The sequence below is a fragment of the Ochotona princeps genome, chromosome 6 (genome assembly GCF_030435755.1).
Source record: "Ochotona princeps isolate mOchPri1 chromosome 6, mOchPri1.hap1, whole genome shotgun sequence".
Classification (NCBI taxonomy): Eukaryota; Metazoa; Chordata; class Mammalia; order Lagomorpha; family Ochotonidae; genus Ochotona; species Ochotona princeps.
In genome coordinates, this window is record NC_080837.1 from 7,766,198 (window position 1) to 7,786,103 (window position 19,906).

The 19,906-nt window shown below is 43.5% G+C and overlaps 1 protein-coding gene across 3 annotated transcripts in view; it reads left to right on the plus strand.

The window, feature by feature from the left end:
* Window positions 1–19,906, plus strand: part of ADAMTSL3 (ADAMTS like 3) — a 318,481-nt gene that overhangs the window by 150,063 nt on the left and 148,512 nt on the right. For all 3 annotated transcript variants that reach the window (XR_009245576.1, XM_058665539.1, XM_058665538.1), the window contains exon 8: window positions 18,200–18,274. Coding sequence is in view for 2 of the 3 variants with exons in the window: in XM_058665539.1 (XP_058521522.1) it covers window positions 18,200–18,274 (75 nt within the window). In the remaining variant the exon portion in view is untranslated. The remainder of the gene's footprint in view (window positions 1–18,199; window positions 18,275–19,906) is intronic.

Sequence of the window (19,906 nt, forward strand, 5' to 3'; positions counted from 1 at the left end):
AGAAGAAGAAGAGCAGAGGCATCGCAATCAGGCTAAAATTGGAAAGCTCGGAGATTGGAGCTCCCCTGCCTGGCTGCCACTGAACAGTGTGTGATCTGTTTATCAAGAAGGCATTCTACTACAGGCACTGGAAAAGCCAACTCTGATTCATGGAAGTTTGTTTCTGACCTTGCGTGAGATATCTGGATAGGCAGTTGGGGCCAGGGAAGCTGTTCTGGGATGGCAGGCAGCATCAGGCTCCCCACCTCTCTTCTCCACTGTTTCTGATGTGGCTCTCAGCTCCGGGCTGCAAAGCAGAGCGAGTCACAGCCACTTCCCAGGTGGGAAAGGGGGACGCCATGCTAGAGGCATTCTTTAATGTCTTGTCACTCATTCAGGAAGGGATGCTATCCCCCAAGAGATTGTGTGTCATGAACCGAAACTGGCTATGACACTCTAATTTATTATAAGGAACTGGAGAGCCAAGTCGTTGTCATTTCACTCGTATTACTAGCACTATTGATATTGTGCTTCATAAATCCTGTGTTTCTACAGGCATATCATGTAATTCCACCAGTTTTTATGTCCAGTCCACTGCTCAGCTGAGGAAACTATTTTAAGAAACCTCTCCCATAATTAATTATGAAAAAGAAATATTGGCTCTGTTGCTTGCTTACTAGGTGTGTAAGTAGGACAAGGCATTTAACTTCCATGTGCATGCCATTTTTTTTTTTTTTCACTTGAAAATGACAGTAACGGGAGCTGATGCTGTGTCCTAGCTGGTTAAGCCACTGCTTGTAGTACTGGCCTCCCAGGTGGGCACTGGTTCGTGTCCCAGTTGCTCCACTTCCAATGTGGCTCCCCACTGATACACCCGGGAAAGCAGTGATATATGCTTCAAGTGCTTGGGGCCCTGCACCCACGTGGAGACCCAGAAGAAGCTCCTGCCTCCTGGCTTCAGCTTGGCTCAGCTCTGGCCACTGCAGTATCTGAGGAATAAACTAATGATGGAAGGCCACTTTCTATCTCTCCTTTTGTCCCTATAAATACGTTTTTAAAGTAAATCTTTTTTTTAAAAGATAGAAATAACAGTAATGCTACATTTGTGGAATTACTGTTATGATTAAATAAAGTAGTCCAAACCAAGCACTCCAACTGTGCTGGCACCTGCAGATAGCTAAGTAGTAGCTGTATTTTCCTTTTTTGTTTTATTTGTTATGATTGTTATTTTCCATGGTAAAGTTTTATAGGTCTAGGGATCCCTCCTCCCCCACATCCTCCCTCCATATTTTCCCCTCCCACCACAACCCATTTTCATTATCACACTAGTATATTCCTTTGGTAACAGTTGCCAGTTTAACTTTTCTACTATTTAAATGTTTCATGGCATTGTAGGTATAGGCAAAGGTAGAACATCTAGAATCATACTCCAAGGTGTATTTAACTGTTTCATTGGGAGTCCTCCTTTCATCTGGGAAATAGAGACACATATCTTCACTTCCTGATATGCTAGTCTCCAGTATACATTTGTATTATGCATAGTATTCATTCATTGTCTCCATTATGCATTTTTGTTAGTACTTGTTTGTTGTTGTCTCCATTATACATTTTTATTATGAATAGTACTCATCTGTTGGGCAGGTATTTGGCCTAGCAGTTAAGATCCTGTATCCCATACTGGAGAGCCTGGGTTTGGTGCTCTGACTCAGCTTCCTTCTAATGCCACCCTTGTAAGGCAGCAGAGATGCCTGGGTAACTGGGTTTCTCCCACCTGTATAGGAGACATGAGCTGAGTTCCCAGCTCCTGGCTTCAGCCTCTGTCCAGCCCTAGCTGCTGTGGCCATTTGGAGAATGCTTCAGTGGGTGGGAGGTTTTTTTCTGTCTCTCTCTTGCCCTGTGTGTGTGTGTGTGTGTGTGTGTGTGAGAGAGAGAGAGAGAGAGAGAGAGAGAGAGAGAGAAAGTAATTCTTCAGGAAATTAATTTTTAAAATAAAATAAATATCACTTATTCTAGCTCAAGAGGATGTCACCTCTCTTACATGCCTCCAGTGTAAATGTGAATGCTTATGAACAGATTTTTAAGCCCACCACCATTCCATCTGGGGATTGTGTTTAAGATAGCTGTTGGTGGGTAGGGAGGAAATCCTGGGGAGTGCCCTGAGGGAGCGATAGGAAGATGCAGGGCTGGAGGAAGGACAAAGACCAGAGAAAGTCAAGTTGGAGAGACCAGTTGTCCAAGGAAGGTCAGCTCCAGAAGTTTTGGGGATGAAAGGAGAACACGGAAGCCAGCTCGGGGGGGCCAGGAAAGTGTCTAGAGTTACTACCGGCTTGCAGTGGCTGAATATCTCCACAAGCAAAGCCCTTGAGTTGGCAGGGTCCAAGAGGGTGCTTAGCAAGGATGTTCTAAAGGAAGCTGGGTAGAAGCTGAGAAACCAGTGTGCAGAGGGGCCTCTGAAGTGGCAAGGGCGGGGAGAGGCACCTGCTGGCTGCTAACATTCTCTCTCTTGCTCAGTGATGTCTGGTCTTTGGACAATTGATCCTTGTGAGAATCTATGGAAATTTATGCATTTTTTCTTCTTCAGAAAAAAAAATGTATGAGCACACATAAGCCCTACATTCATTATTCTGATTTTTGAGGTTAAGTTTCTCAGATAAATGTCCATTTAGGACATGAAGTGCATCCTTAAATCCACGTTAAGAACCCCCAAAATATCTGATTTTTAAAAAGTATTTACCTATTTATTTGAAGTGCAAAGTGACAGAGAGAGAGAGAGAGAAAGAGAGAGAGAGAGAATCTTTCATTCACGGGTTCATTCCCCAGGTGCCTGAAACATTCAAGTGTGGGCCACACTAAAACCAGAAATCAAGAATGCCATCTGGGTCTCCCATGTAGGTGGCAGAAGCCCATGTTCCTTGGCATCACGTACTGTCTTCCACGTTCATTAGCAGGAAGCTGGATCCAATGACTGGGACCTAAACCAGAATCCAGTCCAGAACACAGGTATTGGAGCAGCTGCGTGTGCCACGATGCTTGGTCCATTGTAATGGTTCTGGTCCATTTCTATGGGGGAGCAGGAGAGCACACGCAGACTTTTTCAGCATAATCTAAGTGCATGTGGCCGAGGCTTGCAGAGGTGCACTTGTGTGAAGGCACAGAGCTCCAAGTTCTGGATTCTCACTGCAGTCCTCTTCATGTCTCTTTAGACGCTGAACCTGGCCAGATGAAGCTGTTTTTGGCTGGAATTTTCCTGAAGCCATATGGAAGCACTTCCCTATAATCATGCTTTGTGTGAAAGCAATGTGGGAAATGAAGCCATGTCCCCCCACCTCAACCCCAGCCCCCGAGTGTACTTCACCCGGGTCCCACTGTGTCCATACAGCTCTTCTGTCCACACCTTGCCAAGCAATCCTTCCTGTCTTCCCCAGGTCCCCCCATGAGTCAGGACATGGCAAGGAGATGCTATTGGCACAACCACAAGCTGGGGAAAGTGCACAAGACTGTACACAGGATATCATTTCCATCACGCAGTGAGGCAGACACAAGGTGTAGGAGCCTGGAGCCAAGAGCCAAAACTTTTGCTATGAGAAAAATCAGAATTTAGTCCAGATACAACACACAAATTTCCTGTTTGGAGGGAGAGGGAGAGAGACTGAGCTAACAACTGGCATAAATAGCTTTGGATGTTGGAAAAGGGAGCCAGAGGCCAGTCAAGTTTGAAAGAGAGAAAACTCTAAAATCAGCAACAAAGGAAGCAAACATATTTTTTTTTTATGAGAGTCTTGCCTTGGCATTGAGGGGCTTAGTTGTAGTTTCAGGTTTGTCCCTTATTTTGGATTTTGTCCTCATAAACACACACAGGTGCCAGGCTAGCAAATAAGACTTGCTTGTGTATTCTGGACTTGGTCCGTTTTCACCTGCTAGCAACTTAGCCACAAATGGATACTGGGATATGCAAGCCAGCCTGGAGCATCGGCACCTCACCCAAGTTTTGATGTTATGAAGATTACTGGCTTCTTTTATGAAGCGTCCTTTGGTACTCCTGACCAGAACAGAATTCGGAGTCAGGTGAACATAGGCTGCTGCACAGGGTACTTCTTGTGCTTCTCCCAGGCTCCATTTTTCATTTATCCTTTGACCATCATTGCCAAAAAAAAAAAAAAAAAAAAAGAATGAAAAGAGAAAGAAATATGCAAGTTTCATTTGTTCTACGACAAAGGAGATTGAATCGGACATTAAGGATTTGCCAATGGGGCAATCAATGATTTTTTTATTCTTCCCGTCTTCTGGCAACCTCTCTTTCTGTGTCCTCATTCATCTTTCCAGGCTAGGATTACAGCTTATCATGCCCTTATACCAGAACTGTAGCTATAAGGGAATAGTCGAAGAGCCTAGTGTTGAACTACAAACAGGGCTCTTGTGAACAAAACAGGTTTGCTTTGGGTCACAGTTCTAGAAGCTCACAGTGTAAGACCAAGAGACCCTGGTGTACCCTCTTATGAGGGCAGTGGGTGACAGTGTTGGAGCCCGCACTCCCCAGTCTCCTAGCAAGCCAGGAAACAGAGCAGCTAGATCCAACACCCAACACCACTTTTATAATTCTGTTGTGAAAACTGTCTTTTCACTTACCTCTGAATATCATAATTGGGTTAAACTTCTTTCCTCTTAATCCTGTTAATTGAGGATTTGGGGATTCAAAGTCCTTTGTGAGTTTGGAAGCAAAATCTCCTTTAAAGTTAACTTGTCCTGGGACATTTCCCCCTCATTTATTTCAACATCCAAGAAACGAGGAGGCAAAAGAGAGTGAGCCCAGGCCTGGGCATGAAGAATCCCATATTTTTGTGAGAATTCCAGCTCTGTGCATGAGGAGAAATAAGAGGAAAAATGTCATTTCCTTGTTGAGAAAAGAATGTCACAGATTATGTTCTCCACACTGTGAACTGCACAGACTCCTCAGCAACAACCTTTAAACTGATGCTAAAATCTAAAACCTTCAAAGCCTGATATCATCTGATCCAGTGTTGCTTTATGTGCTGCTCTCTATCCCTCAATCAATAGGCTACAGTCATAACAGCTTTCTGGAATATTCTGGAATGCCAAATACATTCCACTCCCCTTCCCCTACCCCCAGGCCTTTGCGCTAACCCATCCTTTGGCCTGGAACATGCTCCTCCCAGTTCTTAACATGGGTGCCTTTTTCTTACCCATAAATTCAAGTAACACCTGCTTAGACTTTCTTTGTTCAATATACCTCATTTCCGTTTGCTTCCTGTGGAATTTTTTTGCAAGGGCTGATCATTGGTTTTATTTGCTTTTCCCACCCATGAGGCTTTGCAGGAGCAGGTGTCATTCTTAGAATGTTGCCCACTTGATTCCTAGTGCTGGTACAGACCACACCCGAGGAGCTCAATTGGTGCGGATTGAATGGGTTCCTGACCTTTACTGGAGATAATTCTGCTTCCCGTTAAGAATTCCAGTGGGACTGAATGGTGTTGTGCAATAGAACTGGACTGGATGCCAAAGTGTGGGATAATGACCCTGGCTTAGCCACTAGCAATCTGTGATCTTAGCCAAGAGCCTTGACGCTTTTATGTACACAGTAAGAGTGTTGACAAGGATGATTCTGAAGACCTTGATGGGCCCAGGAAGTCTATTAAGCCTGTCTTTAATTCACGTTTCATTTTTTTTTTTTAAAGTGGGTCTTGGGATTGAAAGAAGGCTAGAGAAATAAGACCTCAAATCTTCTGTGAAGATCTTTTTCAGTTTCCAGGGAAAGGTTGGAAAGATGTCTTAAAGGACCAAGGAAATGTTTTGTATCCATAAAAGAGAGTTGATATGGTTTCCTGTTACCACCCTTAAGTGGATACCTGGTTACCTGTGTACATGCTACTGTCACTTCCAACACAGGAGGGCTTTGGCTTGGGCACTGACCCTCTCTCCCTGGTGTTTGAGCGCCTCGTGGATATCCCACAGCTGAACGAGTGCCTGGAACCCAGTACACCTGTACTGACCTGACCTGAATAGAGTTGAAGCTCCCACCTGAACCAGCATCTCCATTGTAGCCAACTCTCAGGACACTGAATCCAAAGCAACGCATTGGCAGCCAAACCCTGCTACATCCAGCATCACTCAGGGGACCTGGCAACCGCTGGCCAGATGAGAGGGCTGGGATGACCAGTAGTAGTTGCTGGGATGATGATAATAATGACAGTGGACTTTAGCAGTTGTACACACTGTGTAAAGTATTTTTTCATGCCTGGTGTGATTTAGTCCTACCTTAATCCTTCAAAAGGCAGGCACTGGTATGATCTCTGTAATTGACATGAGAATAAATGGGCTCCATGAGATTATGGTCTCACAATCAGTGAGATGCCAACATGCTTTTCTCCTTCAGAGTCTGTGTGCCTGACATCCTCTCGAACTGTCTTCCAAGGCTGGCTAGTTGGAACATGAGGTGAAAGGTGCTAGGAGGGCTGATGATGAAGGGATTAGAGCAAAGGTAGCTCAAACATGCGATCAGACCTACCCAGTGCTCTTTGGCAGAGCCCAGCTCTCCAGTCACCAGCCCAGTCTGCACATCAGGGTCTCCTGGGGAACTTGTCCTGGACTTCTGGAGTTAGTGTGGATAGTTGTGTGTTATCTGGCTTACCGGGGCACTCTGGTCACTGTCTCTGCTTCCATGTCCCAGAGTCAGGGACAAATGGGTGTCTCATCATCGCTCAGGCTGCTGATTTCTTTGATGCAGCATGCGAAAAAGAAGAGCTACACCGCAAGGCTGGAAAACATCTGGCCAGAAATGTGTTAGGAGACGTGTGATCCCTGTGCCCCTCTACTGAGTGCTGTTCCAAGGCCAGCCATGGAGTGAGCAGGCAAGCAGCAGGATTTGGGCCTTGTGCCTGTTGCTTTTTGGAGGTAAAGGCATTTTGAGCCAGAGGGTGGGGGAGAAACACCAGACCTCCCGGGTGGGAACAGATGTTCTGCACAGGCCTGTGATGGTGATGCTGGACATTCATTTACAGACTCAGCAGCTGTAGACTTCTCTGATGCAGCCCCAGCATCCAGGGCAAGATGGAGGGATGGCAGTCCGCCTGCAGCTGGTCAACTCCTGGCCCCGTGATGTCTCTGCGTTTACACACACTGCTGTGCCCTATGTGTGCAAATTCTTGCTTTGTTCACGGGCCCATTTTGTTTTTCTGAGCTCCGGGAGCAAGAGGCAGCACCTACCTACCTTCCACTCTTGATCTAGAAATGGTCTTGACTACCATGCTTTTGAAATGTTGTCAGCCACTGTACAACATCAAGCTAGACACTCTCTCTAGTTTAAATGATACCAAATGGTTATAGGTGTGGGAAAAGACGAAAAGGCACCATTTTTGTTTTAGTTAGCAAAATGCTTTCATGTCTATTATCTCATGTTTAAAGGACAGTATTATTTGCAATTTTCCCATAAGATTTTATGACTATTAGTGCTAGATTTTTTTTAGACGCCTTTCCTCCTACTTGAAAAATAAATGCTTACTCATTTATTTTTATCTGTTTGAAATGCACAGTGACAAACAGAGCATAAGAGAGAGCTCTGCCATCTAGTGGGTCACTCTCCAAATGTCCACAATATCTGGGGCTGGATCAAGCTGAAACCAGATGCCAGGAACTCCATCTAGGTGTCCTGTGTGAATGTTAGAGTCCCAAGTACTTGAGCCATAGTCTGCCTCCGTCCAGGATGTGTTTCCAGACAGCTTGATAGGAAGGGGAAGTGGGGTGTGGAGTGAGGCAGTCCAATGTGGGATGCAGACATCCTAAGTGGATACTTAACCTGCTAAGCCTCAACTCCACCCACTTTTCTTTTAACAAAATTCTTTTCTTTGTTGGAAATGGTGTATGTGTGTTGGGGTGGGTGGGTGTGGGTGTCAGTGTGAACCTAGAAAGCAAAAGGAGAAAATAAAACCAAGGTTAGGAAAAGTAGCATGACAATTATTTGATAGAAAATTCTGTTTGGCAAAAGAAAAATATTAGAAAAATTATAATTCCGGCATAGGGAAGTGGAAGTGACATTGTCAAAGTGAGGATAACCAAAGCATGTCTCTCCTTGAGTTGCCTTGGAATGTGTGTATTCAGGTCGGTACAGTTCTGGTGGAACTTATGTTGAACGCAAAGGATCTAAGTTACAGTCCTTCCAGGAGAAAACTGATGTTTGTTGATTAGTTAATATTGTGTGGACATTTTATTTCCTGTACATCTTCCACCTAACAAAGCTGTGATCTGCGGCAGGAAATGAGACGTAGGAAAAAAATCCGATGGAACAGCTGGATTTGAGCATTTATGTGTGGGAGGGAAAGTCGGTGGAAGCCGACTTAATCTTAGGCCAGTCCAGTGATTGCAAAATCAAACCAGTGAAATCCCATAAGTAAAAGTCTTGGTGATGGTTCAGTTTTAGGGTGTACAGATAGTGTGATCTCACAGTAGAAAAGTGATGGGTGATCCTAGATGATGATAACACACTGTGTATTTCTCTAAAAACTTTTTAAAAAAGCCCTAAATAAAATAAAGGATTTTTGAATGTTTTCCCCCAAAAAGAAATGTTAAGTATTTTTAGAGAAAAATGTATTTATCCTGATTCGACATTGCATAATGTATACATGTATCTGAACATCACAGATTACTCCAAAACATGTACGATTGGGTGTGTTAGTTGAAAAGTTAAAGCATTCTTTTAGAAATATAAGAATACATAACTAGTTTCGGTGGAGACTCGAGTTCCACCACTTAGAAGCTCTGTGATCTTGTGAACTTTTGAAACTTGTAAAAGTTAAGTTTTGTTCATTGCAGACATCGGTTTTCATCAGAACAGATGAGGTAATTTAGCTCAAGTTACTTAGCTGGGTGCCTGAGGGCATAGTTAGTGCTCAACATGATTTTCAGTCATAACTCACACTTACCCAGCCAGGCTCTTTTCTAAACCCTTTGCCTGTTATTCACTAATTCCTCACAACACCTCCCTGGAGCCTGGTCTACTTCCAGATGTAACAGAGAGTGTAAGCGAGTGCCTGAGGCCGCACAGCCTTTGCGAAGTGGCAGCACTATTCCAACACAGGTCTACCCATTCCAGAGTCTGTGATTAGGTCACAGTAGTTTGCAGAGTAAAATCAAAACAGATGGCATCTGAGGAGTGACAAGAAGGATCCCAGAAAGATGGCACAGTCAGCGAGTGGCATATCGAAGATCCCTTACCCTCCTTTGAAGGTTCTGGAAGCATTCCAGATCATGAATGCATTCAACAGGAAGCTCTTTTTGCCATTGCCACCTCTGACAACAAATCCAAGAGGTCCCAGATGAGTGGTGACTGTCACCATTACCGTAGGATGGGACAAAAACAGCCTTGTCTGCAGCTGGCAGGTTTCAGCTATTGCATCCTGCACCCTGAGGAGGCACAGGCTTGAAATGGCATCTGCCACAGGACCACCGTCCCTACAGCGATTGCCTCCCTGCAGCCAGTCTCCAGCTTCCGGTCCAGGTCAGATCCAGGGTAATCTTTCCAGGAGGTGTTTGGGATTTCAGACTGTGCTTATCCCAACGGGCAAAACAAAGCATGAGCAGGGGTGGGCCTTGGGTGCAGTGGTTATGTTGCTGTGTCAGAGCCTGCATACCGCATCAGAGCACTTGGTTCAAGACCCAGAGCCCCCACTTCCTGTCCAGTTCCCTGCCAATGCACACCCTGTTGGAAGCATGGGTGGTGCGGTGCAAGTCTTTGAGTGCCTGTCTCTTTCTGGTGTCAGCTTGGACCAGCCCTGGCTGTTGTAGGTGTATGGGGAGTAAACCAGTGGCTATATCACCCTGTCTCTCAGGGTTTCAAATAAAATGAAAATAAATACAAATGTTTGAAAATTAAAAAGAAAAAAAAGCATGGACAGCAGTTTTATGTCAAAACTAGTAGGATTAAAGGCAGAAACAACAAATTGTGTATCAGTGATTAACAACAACAAAACCCTCAAAATGTGTGAACAAAATACCCGTGCATTGGAAAAAAAAAACATAGGCAAACAAAGACTTGGAAATAAAACTGCTATTAATTTTAACCTACTTAAGTCAGTGAGAATTACATATAAAATCTGTGTAACATAATTACTAATGATACATTCATTGCTGTGTACTGAGAACTGCATGTTGAGGGAATATATTTTCCTTTTAAGCACTTATGGGCCATTTAGGAAACCTGATTCCAGGTTAGGATCCAAAGAGGATTGCCGGAAAAGAAACACACACACACTAAAACAGGAACTACCAGAAGGGACCTCGCCCTGCAGCTGCACCCATCCGCTCCCCACTCCCTCCCAGCTGAGGCACAGGAGTCTCCTTCCCTTCCCAGGCTAGTTCATCCTCCATCTGTTTCTGGATCCCGCCTCCCCACTCCCCCGGAGGTCTCACTCCACCCTCATGCCCTTGCTGCCTTGTCTCCTTTATCTTTCCCATCAGGGTTAACATGATCCAGTCTCTTCCTCTTAAATGAAAGTGTCGTTTTAAAAATGTGTGCATGCGTGTCTACATGTGTGTCTTAGAGTGTGTGTGCACACATGCCTGTAGAAACATATGAGCGTGTAGTCTTTACATGGAAAATATAAAAAAAAAGATTTCTTGACATATATTTAAAATGTATAGAGAAAACTCCCAATGCACCAAGTCTCCGGTTTCCACCCTAACTATCCACCTAGCTGGTATTGCCAAGTTTTGGAAAAACTGTTTGCACTGGCTGTCTCTGCTGTTACATCATCACTGCTTCCTCAAAGCAGAGCCTCAGATGAGTCTGTTCTTACAAAGCTCACTAGTGACCTCTTTATGCCAAGAGGTTTTTTTTTTTAATTAAAAATAGAAGCCTTTATGTATTCCAAAGGAAAAGTAAAAGAGAGACACATCACACCCGCGTGCACACACACACACACACACACACACACACACAGTTTTCCATGTGCTGATTCACTCCCCAAATGAGTGTAATCATCAGTTTTAGGAACCCAGGGCCTGGAAAGCCATCCAGGTCTCCCACATGAAAAGCAGGGACCCTAGCACTTGGGATGTCTTACTCTGCCTTCCAGGTGCATCAGCAAGGAGCTGGATCAGAAGTGGAGCAGCCAGGACTTGAACTGCTGAAGTGGAGCTGACTTTCCCTGGTGAGCCACGGTGCTCCCCACTCCACAAATGGCATTTTTAAAAAGCCCTCTTCTGGAGAGCATTTCACACAATTGACTCCTCTTCCTTAGGATCCTCTGCATGGCCGGGGCAGCCAGGGTCCTCTTGCCTGGCGCCGTCTCTCTGATCAGAGCTGAGAGTGTGAGGAGATGGGAAGTTTGTGACGATGGCCAGTCTTCTCTCTCTGTGTCTTGTGCTTTCCTCACTCCCTCCCCTGCATCAGAACTTCTCAATGTGCTGCATATTGGAGCAACAGCTGCCTTTTCTGGGAGGACGCTAATAGGGAAAAATTTTTGTGCTGGATGGTGATTGCTCCTGTATGTGGTGGGGGTCAGGAATCCATCATTTAACATGTTTTCGAGGCGACTCATAAGTAATACAAAAATCTTTGGGAGGCATTTCTCTGTTAAAAAAAAATATGCCATAGAGAAATCTAGTTCATTGGGTAGTTACGTTTATTTGCCCAATGTGTTTAGCCTATTTATTAAGATCACTTTTGTTCATGATATTGGTTTTTTTATTAAAGAGGTTATCCGCTTGTCTTTTAGAATGACCATATTCTTAATCTTCTTTTTTGTAAAATTCTCTTAGGATTTATTTTTATTTCACTGAAAAGAGTTACAGAGAGAGTGGGAGAGTTTTTAATTTTTAAAGATTGATTGATTGATTTGAAAGACAGAGGCACACAGAGAGAAGAGGTGATAAAGAGACCTTCTGTCTGCTGTTCACTCCCCAAATGACAGTAATAGCCAGAGTGGGCCAAGTAGAAGCCAGGCGCCGACAGCTTCTTCCAGGTCTCCCATGTGGGTGTAGCGGCCCAAACACTTGGGCCATCTTCTGCTGCTTTCCTAAGTGCGTTAGCAGAGAGCTAGATTGAAAGTGGAGCAGCTGGGACTAGAACCGATACCCTAGAGGATGTCCGAATCTCAGGTAACGGTGCTCTCCACTGTGCCACAACAATGGACCCTGGACTTTTCTGATAATTTGCTCTGTTGTAATTTGTTAATATGTGTTGTGTAATTCCTGTTAACCAGCCAGTCAATGTAAATTGTTCCTCTTTTTTTCTTGAAATTAATTTTTTCCAGGAACCTACTCATTTGTCTTTTACCACAGTCCATGTTTTCTGATTACATATACACAGTGTGGTTTGGGTAGTTAGATCTCAATGTTCGATCTCGCTCAGGTTTGTTAGTTTGGTCAATATGTTAGAATTAGTTATCTGTACTTCCTAATGTAGAAGGCCCATAATGTGTGATTCTGTCTTATTTTGTATTATTTCATTATTTGAAGATCAGCGTCAGACTGACAAAAACTAAAAAATAGACTCAAATTCACTGCCAGAAGTCATAGACTTCATGCAATACTGTATCAATTTTAAGTATATCAGAGAGGCAGTTATACTTACAAAGTCAGTCTTTTCCTTCAGGGAAACAAACAAATAAATGAAAAAAAGGTGCTTTTGGTTTTTTGTTACCTATGAACAAAGTGCCTGTATAATAAGCTGTTATAAACTTCTCCAGAGAAGCAAAACATCTGTCCTTCTGATACCAATTCCAGTATGTATGTGATTTCCTTATACATTGGTGTTGTAGAACACCCCAAAACTGGCTGGAGGAATTGCTGTAGGTTGGCCTGCCGATGCAGAGACAGCTGATGGCACCAGGGTGGTAGAAGAAAGTAGCTTATGTGCAATAAGGGCAGACAGCTACTGCTCAGTTCTTGATTCCACAAGCAGTTAAGAGTGGGGAATCTCACAGATGAAAGTGGGGTTTGAGCAGGGTGTGGTCACCTCACATGTATAGCTCTGATGGACCCTCTGTGCCCTTGGCCTTCTTTGGATTGGAGGCCTTTAGTGTTATATTGTGCTGTGAGGGAAAAGGGGGCTCCAGGTCTTCTGAGGTCTATGCGTGGATTGCCTATTCCTGTCTTTGATCAGAACTTGAAGTTTCTGCAGAACATCTCAAAATAGAGTCTAGTGCTACAACATCAGGTACAGAGGAGACAGTTCAATTCTGTGTCCTGCATGGCCAGCTTGATCCTTTTACCATTAACCTAATTGAGTGCATTAAGGTTTCGTAAGGAGTTGGTTTATGATCACCACAGTGAAGAGAGCAGAGCTGCAAGCCAAGGGGAGAGACACGTGGGGGCCTGAAAAAAAATCCACAGCAAAGGCATCCAGGGACAGGGGCCTGGTTTTATTAGGTTGGCCCTGAAGTATTTCTGGTTTATGCTTGGAAAGACCCCTAAACTTATTTCCATAACCCTAAACACAGGCAAATCTATGCAACATGTTCAGTATCATCTCTTTAAGCAACCAGTACAAGCTAGCGAGGTTTCCAAAGAAGTCATACCATCCAAGGCACATTTAATAAAGGGAAAATATGTGTCTGTAACTGGAAGGGTGTTTTGCCAGAGGAGCTGGCATCTCCGACTTCATTTGCTTGTACTGTGGAACTGCAGACAGCTCGATTCTTGAGCAAGGAAGTCCCTACCCCAACGGCGGGTGGAGGGGAGAGGACTTTTGCATTATTGTAATCAAAATAAACTACCCCTCCTGAGCTTTCTAGAAGTCCCTTTTCTTACTAAAGCAGCTCTTCTTGATCTTTTCCAAAAGGTGGGAGATGGGAAATGTCTCTTCCGTACTGTCCCCCTGAGTCCTGACCCGACAGAAAAGGCTGCAGCCCAACTAGGTGCTCTGGAGGTGATGACCCGTAGCATCCGTCCAGTGCTGTGCTTCTGTTGCTTCCTCTGCAGTGTCTGTGAGCACCAAGCTCCCGAACCAGGCCTCTTAACCATTACAGTGTAATGACCTGATGTGGGGTCACTTCTATCATGGCAGTGAGAAAGGGGTATATTCTTTGAGAATGGATTACATTGCCTGAAGTGTTAAGGAGATGAAGTTCAAACAGGAAAAGAAAAACTACCCAGTGAGAAAGTTTTGTGAACAGAGGAAGTCAGATCCGTGTGCATAAATCTCTTTCCGTTTAGAGTTAGAATTATGGGCAGTTATTTTTTAAAGATTCATTGATTTTTATTACAAAGTCGGATATACAGAGAGGAGGAGCCAGGAACCAGGAACCTCCTCCAGGACTCTCACACTAGTGCAGGATCCCAAGACTTTGGGCCGTCCTCAGCTGCTTTCCCAGGCCACAAGCAGGGAGCTGGATGGGAAGTGGAGCTGCCGTGATTAGAACCGGCACCCATGTGGGATCCTGGCACATTCAAGGTGAGTGCTTCAGCCACTAGGCCACTGTGCTGGGCCCAATTATGGGCAGTTGTAAGTTTCATCTCTCTGTGTGCTTCCTGTTTGCTGTGAGTCTCTGTAGTATTTGTAGGTGCTACCAAGTCTCTCTTGTGCTAAAAGTTATTAAAGTCATGGACTTGTTTTGTTCCATGTCAAGAAGTCTGCCCTAGATTCTCATTCTAGATGAGCAATTAGTTTAGTGGTTAAGTTGCTGGTGAAGATCTCTAACTCCCTTGTTAAGAGTTCCTGGATTCAATCCCTGACTCCGGTCCTCAATTCCAGCTTCCTGCTGTTGAGAGGCAGCAGATGGTGGGTAAAGTGGGCCCCTGCTACCCATCTAAGAGACCCAAATGGAATTTTGGATTCCTGGCTTCAGCCTTATCTCAGCTCTGGCTGTTGTAAACATTTGAGGAGTGTGACAGCAGATGGAGTAGAAAAGCATTCTGCCTTTCAAGAAGATGAGCATAAACATTTAAATCAGTAAATAATTTTGGAAAGTTCCCACTTTGCTCACTATCATTAAGTTAGTGACCATTTTGATTTTCCCACTTTCTTCTCCAAAAATATCAGTGATCGCATTTACTATGTAATTTAGGAATCCGTAAGTGCCTTGTAGTTGTCAAAAACCCATTTTGTCTCCATAATCTTGTTATGGACTCTGTAAGACATGTGACCCTGGCGTTTTTTCTTCCATGTGAGACGCCCTCCTTACTAGGTTGGCTCTGGGAAGATACACTAGAACATTTGCCCAAAATGAACAGCAGAAATAAAGTGGTTAAAGAACTGCATTGCAGGTATTCGCCCAGTTGGCTGTTCCAACATGGTGCTCAGGTCTGTATTGGAAGCGGAGCAGCTGGAATTGCAACTGGGTCTCTGACATGGAATGGTGGTGTTGCTACATACAATACTGACCTCTACCTTATTTTATTTAAAATTTTTACCCAGAAGGGCATTTAAAATCAACATATACATATTTTTGTGCTTTCTGTTTCCTTCATTACCAGGGATGTGTTGGCTTATATCACTAACTGGCAATAGCATTTCCTTTTCTTTTCTTTTTTTTAAAGATTTATTCATTTTATTACAGTCAGATATACAGAGAGGAGGAGAGACAGAGAGGAAGATCTTCCATCCGATGATTCACTCCCCAAGTGAGCTGCAACGGGCCGATGCGCGCCGATCCGATGCTGGGAACCAGGAACCTCTTCCGGGTCTCCCACACGGGTGCAGGGTCCCAATGCATTGGGCCGTCCTCGACTGCTTTCCCAGTCCACAAGCAGGGAGCTGGATGGGAAGTGGAGCTGCCAGGATTAGAACCGGCGCCCATATGGGATCCCGGGGCTTTCAAGGAGAGGACTTTAGCTGCTAGGCCACGCTGCCGGGCCCCGGCAATAGCATTTCAATCTTCCTATTATTTAGAACTTACATACTTGCTCAAGGTTTTGCAAAGTTCATATAGCAAAAATTTCTGCTTTTTTTCTTTTTAAACAAACTTTTTAGTTTCTAAAACTTTAAATGATTCATTTTAATTATAGAAAACAAAATAAAACTAAAAGCATGTTTTCCACTTCACTCCACATCTCTCAGTTCCCTAACCAGAGATAGTCACTTGCCAATGATTTGTTAAAAACTCTTCTGTGTGGTTAAAGGACTAAAGAATAAAACTGTCGGGCCTGGCACAATAGCTCTGTGACTAAATCCTCACCTTGCAGGTGCCAGAATCCCATATAGGCACTGGCTCCTGTCCCAGCTGCTCCACTTCCCATCCAGCTCCCTGCTTGTGGCCTGGGAAAGCAGCTGAGGATAGCCCAAAGCCTGGGGACCCTGTACCTGCATGGGAGATTTAGAAAAAGCTTCTGAGTCTTGACTTCTGATTAGCTCAACTCTGGCTGCTGTGGCCACTTGAGGAGTGAACCAGCTGACAGAAGATCTTTCTCTGTGTCTGTCTCCTTGTAAATCTGACTTTTCAATAAAAAATAAATATTTCAAAAAAACGGAAATATTACTCTATAAATTAACTGATGTGTAATTTCGCAATATGTTGTATTTATACACTATTATGTGTATACGTAATATACTATGATATATACTTGTATGTTACAAATTGCATATACACGAGAATGTATTACTTAAACACATATACTTCTATAATGGGGTTCTCCATATTTTTGGTTATACTTTACTTTGGGTTTTTTTGTTTGTTTTTTACAGATTTATTTGCTTTTTATTGGATATACAGAGAGGAGGAGAGACAGAGAGGAAGATCTTCTGTCCACTTGTTCACTCCCCAAGCAGCTGCAATTGCAGGAGCTCAGCTGAGCCAAAGCCAGGAACCAGGAGCCTCTTTCAGGTCTCCCACACGGGTGCAGGGTCCCAAGGCATGGGCCATCCTCCCCTGCTTTCCCAGGCCACAAGCAGGGAGCTGTATGGGAAATGGAGCTGCTGGGATTAGAACCGGCACCCATATGAGATTCCTGATCATGCAAGGTGAGGACTTTAGCCGCTAGGCCACACCACGTGGGGAACACCACTTTTTTTTTAACTTTTTTATTTTTAGTTGTATTTGAAAGTCAAAGAAACAGAGAAACCATCCATTCACTGGTTCACTCCCCAAAAGCATACAACTGCAGAACTGGACTTGTCTGAAGACGGGAGCCAGGACTTCAGTCTTGGTGTCTGTGGGTGACCGGGATCCACGTACCTGAACCATTGTCTGTTGCCTCCCAGGTGCACATTAGCAGGAAGTTGAATAAAGAGCAGAGGGGGCCAGGACTTGAGCCAGTCACACAAAATGTGGTATGTGGGCATCCCAAGTATCCATTTAACAGTTGTGCTAAATGCCCACTTACAGAGTATTTCTTCATATGAATACTCTTAGGTATGTAACTGCTCTAGTACTGTTGGCAGTTATAGTGATGGATGGCTTACAGTTACTGATGGACAGGTAGGCGGATTCCATAGTTTCCTTTTACATATATTTAAACACCAGCAACAGTTCAGAAAGACTATTCATCGGAGTGTCATCACTAATGATCCTAGGAGACAGTAAGTTTACTGATAGTTTATCCTTTCCTTTCAATAGTAGCTACTTAATAGAATATGCAAACTTAACAAGAGATAGATATGAAGTCCCCTGTAAAGCAAAATAATAAATAAATAAATAAATAAATAATCAGCATCTGCTCCAAGTTGTTCATGTCATTGGTAACATTCTAGTGTCACTTGGACACAAAGAACACTGGTGGGCTAACATTGCATATGTGTCCTTAAATGATTTTGTGTATGTAAAAATTAAGTTATCAGAGCATGTAATAGCTTGGGAAAAAAAGCTGTGTGAATCAGGATTTCTGCTTAGTAATCATTTAGGCCCAAGATTTCCAGATATTTGTTTTAAGTCAATACAGTAACTATTTTAGACTGTGGGATCCATGGGGTCTGTGTTACTACAATTGTGCCTTTATAGAAGAGAAGCAGCCCTAAATGACTGGGTGTGGTAAGATTTGATCCAACATCCCTGACCCCTTCAAAGCTCGTGAATGAGCCCTGTAGAACAGAAGCATTGAAGTGGGAGGTCAGATCATTTTTTAGGCTTTCTTTAATGTTGTTTTGAACTGTGTTCCCATCAGGTTCTGTGAGTGGTAGTTAATCCACCTTACACATAGTGAGCTCTGTGCAAGGCTTTCTTGGCTGTAGGATAGAAATGAATCTCTCTGTGCCAGGTGCCCCAAGCTTGGAGCACGTGCTCATGGTCCTGAGTGTCAAGAGGTATGGTACTAGCTGTCCTGTGTCCTCTCCTAGGAGAAGAAAACGTGATTGCTGTGCCTCTGGGGAGTCGAAGCGTGAGAATTACAGTGAAAGGCCCTGCCCATCTCTGTAAGTAGATGTGGATTTTCATGGTTTTGATTTCAGACCGGACACCGTACCAGGTCCTTTATATACACAAGGGGTCTTCACACAGTTCATGTAAGATACATCTTATGAAAACAAGTCTATAAAAATTATATTGAAAGAGGGAAGACCTAAACAAGCCAAGGGACATCCATGTGCATGAATCAAAAGATTTAGCATTGTTAATTATGTTTCAGAAAAAAATAATTTCATGGATTTAGGCCACGACACTGAAATAGTCAACGTCTCCAGAGAAATAATCGGCATTTTAACTTTTCTGGTCTCATGCTGCCACGGAAAAGATACCAGTTTGGAATTAATTCCTCCCATGGAAGATGAAAGTCAGTTTTTATTTGAAATAAGTTTTGTTTATGTGAAGAGTAAACTAGGAATATTCTAGATTATCAGCATTGTCAGGAAATTAGGGGGGTGGGAAGAGCTAAAAAAAATTTCAAAAGTTAATTGGTGTCTATGGCTGAGTAGCAAGGCCAGGCTATGGAGTACTCAGAGTGGACCGAGATTTCCCAGAACATGAAGTTTTTGAAAAATAGACAATGATAAGGGTATCATTTCTTTGGCAAAGTGACGTGGCTTCTACTCTGTATTAAACCTGATTGTTAAAACTACTGGAACTACTTGTTTGTTTGTTTTGGCCAAGGCCTTCCAGTTGTATTCAGAAGAAAGTGGATCTTCTGCCCTGGCCATGAAGAAGTTGGCAATGTCCATCCGACTCTGCCCATACTGTGCTGACAACAGCTGTTGGATAGCCATGCAAATCAAGGACCACTGAATCAAAGTGCTGTAGATCTGCTTTTTTTCTTCCCATGGGCCACTGTCTTAGATTTATAAGTGATGAGAGAATTTCTCAGGGCCAAAGCATGAATATGTGTTTGGGTATTTTAAATCTAGGACCGTAATTCTAATCAGAAATGTCTTTTGAAAAAATGTATAGCAAAAATATTTAAGGTCTTCATCAGATTAAAATCTTGATAAAAATACTATAGAGTATGATTATCCAAATTAGCAAAACAAGAAAATATCTTTGTGACACCGAAAATGAAAGATTGTCAAAGCTCTTTAAAAAAACAACCATTATTTATTTATTTTTATTGGAAAGGCAGATTTTTACAGGGAGAAGGAGAGACAGAGAGAAAGTTCTTCTGTCCACTGGTTCACTCCCAAAGTGGCTACAATGGTCAGAGAGCTGAGCCAATCTGAAGCCAGGAGCCAGGAGCTTCCTTCAGATCTCCCACATGGATGCAGGTTCCCAAGGCTTTGGGCCGTCCTCGACTGCTTTCCCAGGCTACAAGCAGGGAGCTGGATGGGAAGTGGAGCTGCTGGGGTTAGAACCGGTGCCCGTATGAGATCCTGGCACTTGAAGGGGGAGGGTTAACAAGTTGTGCTATTGTGCCAGGCTCTCAAAACTCTTTTTAACCCTTAGCTTTATTATGACAGTTATGACTAAAAGAATAATCAATTATTAAAAAATGACTGAAATGTTTACAACCATAGAATAATCATTTCGTTTGAGATTTTACTCTGTAATGAAGCATCAGACCGTCTGTTAAATTTCTTTTTTCAATGGCTCAAAAGCCTACAGCTCTTGAAGATATTTAA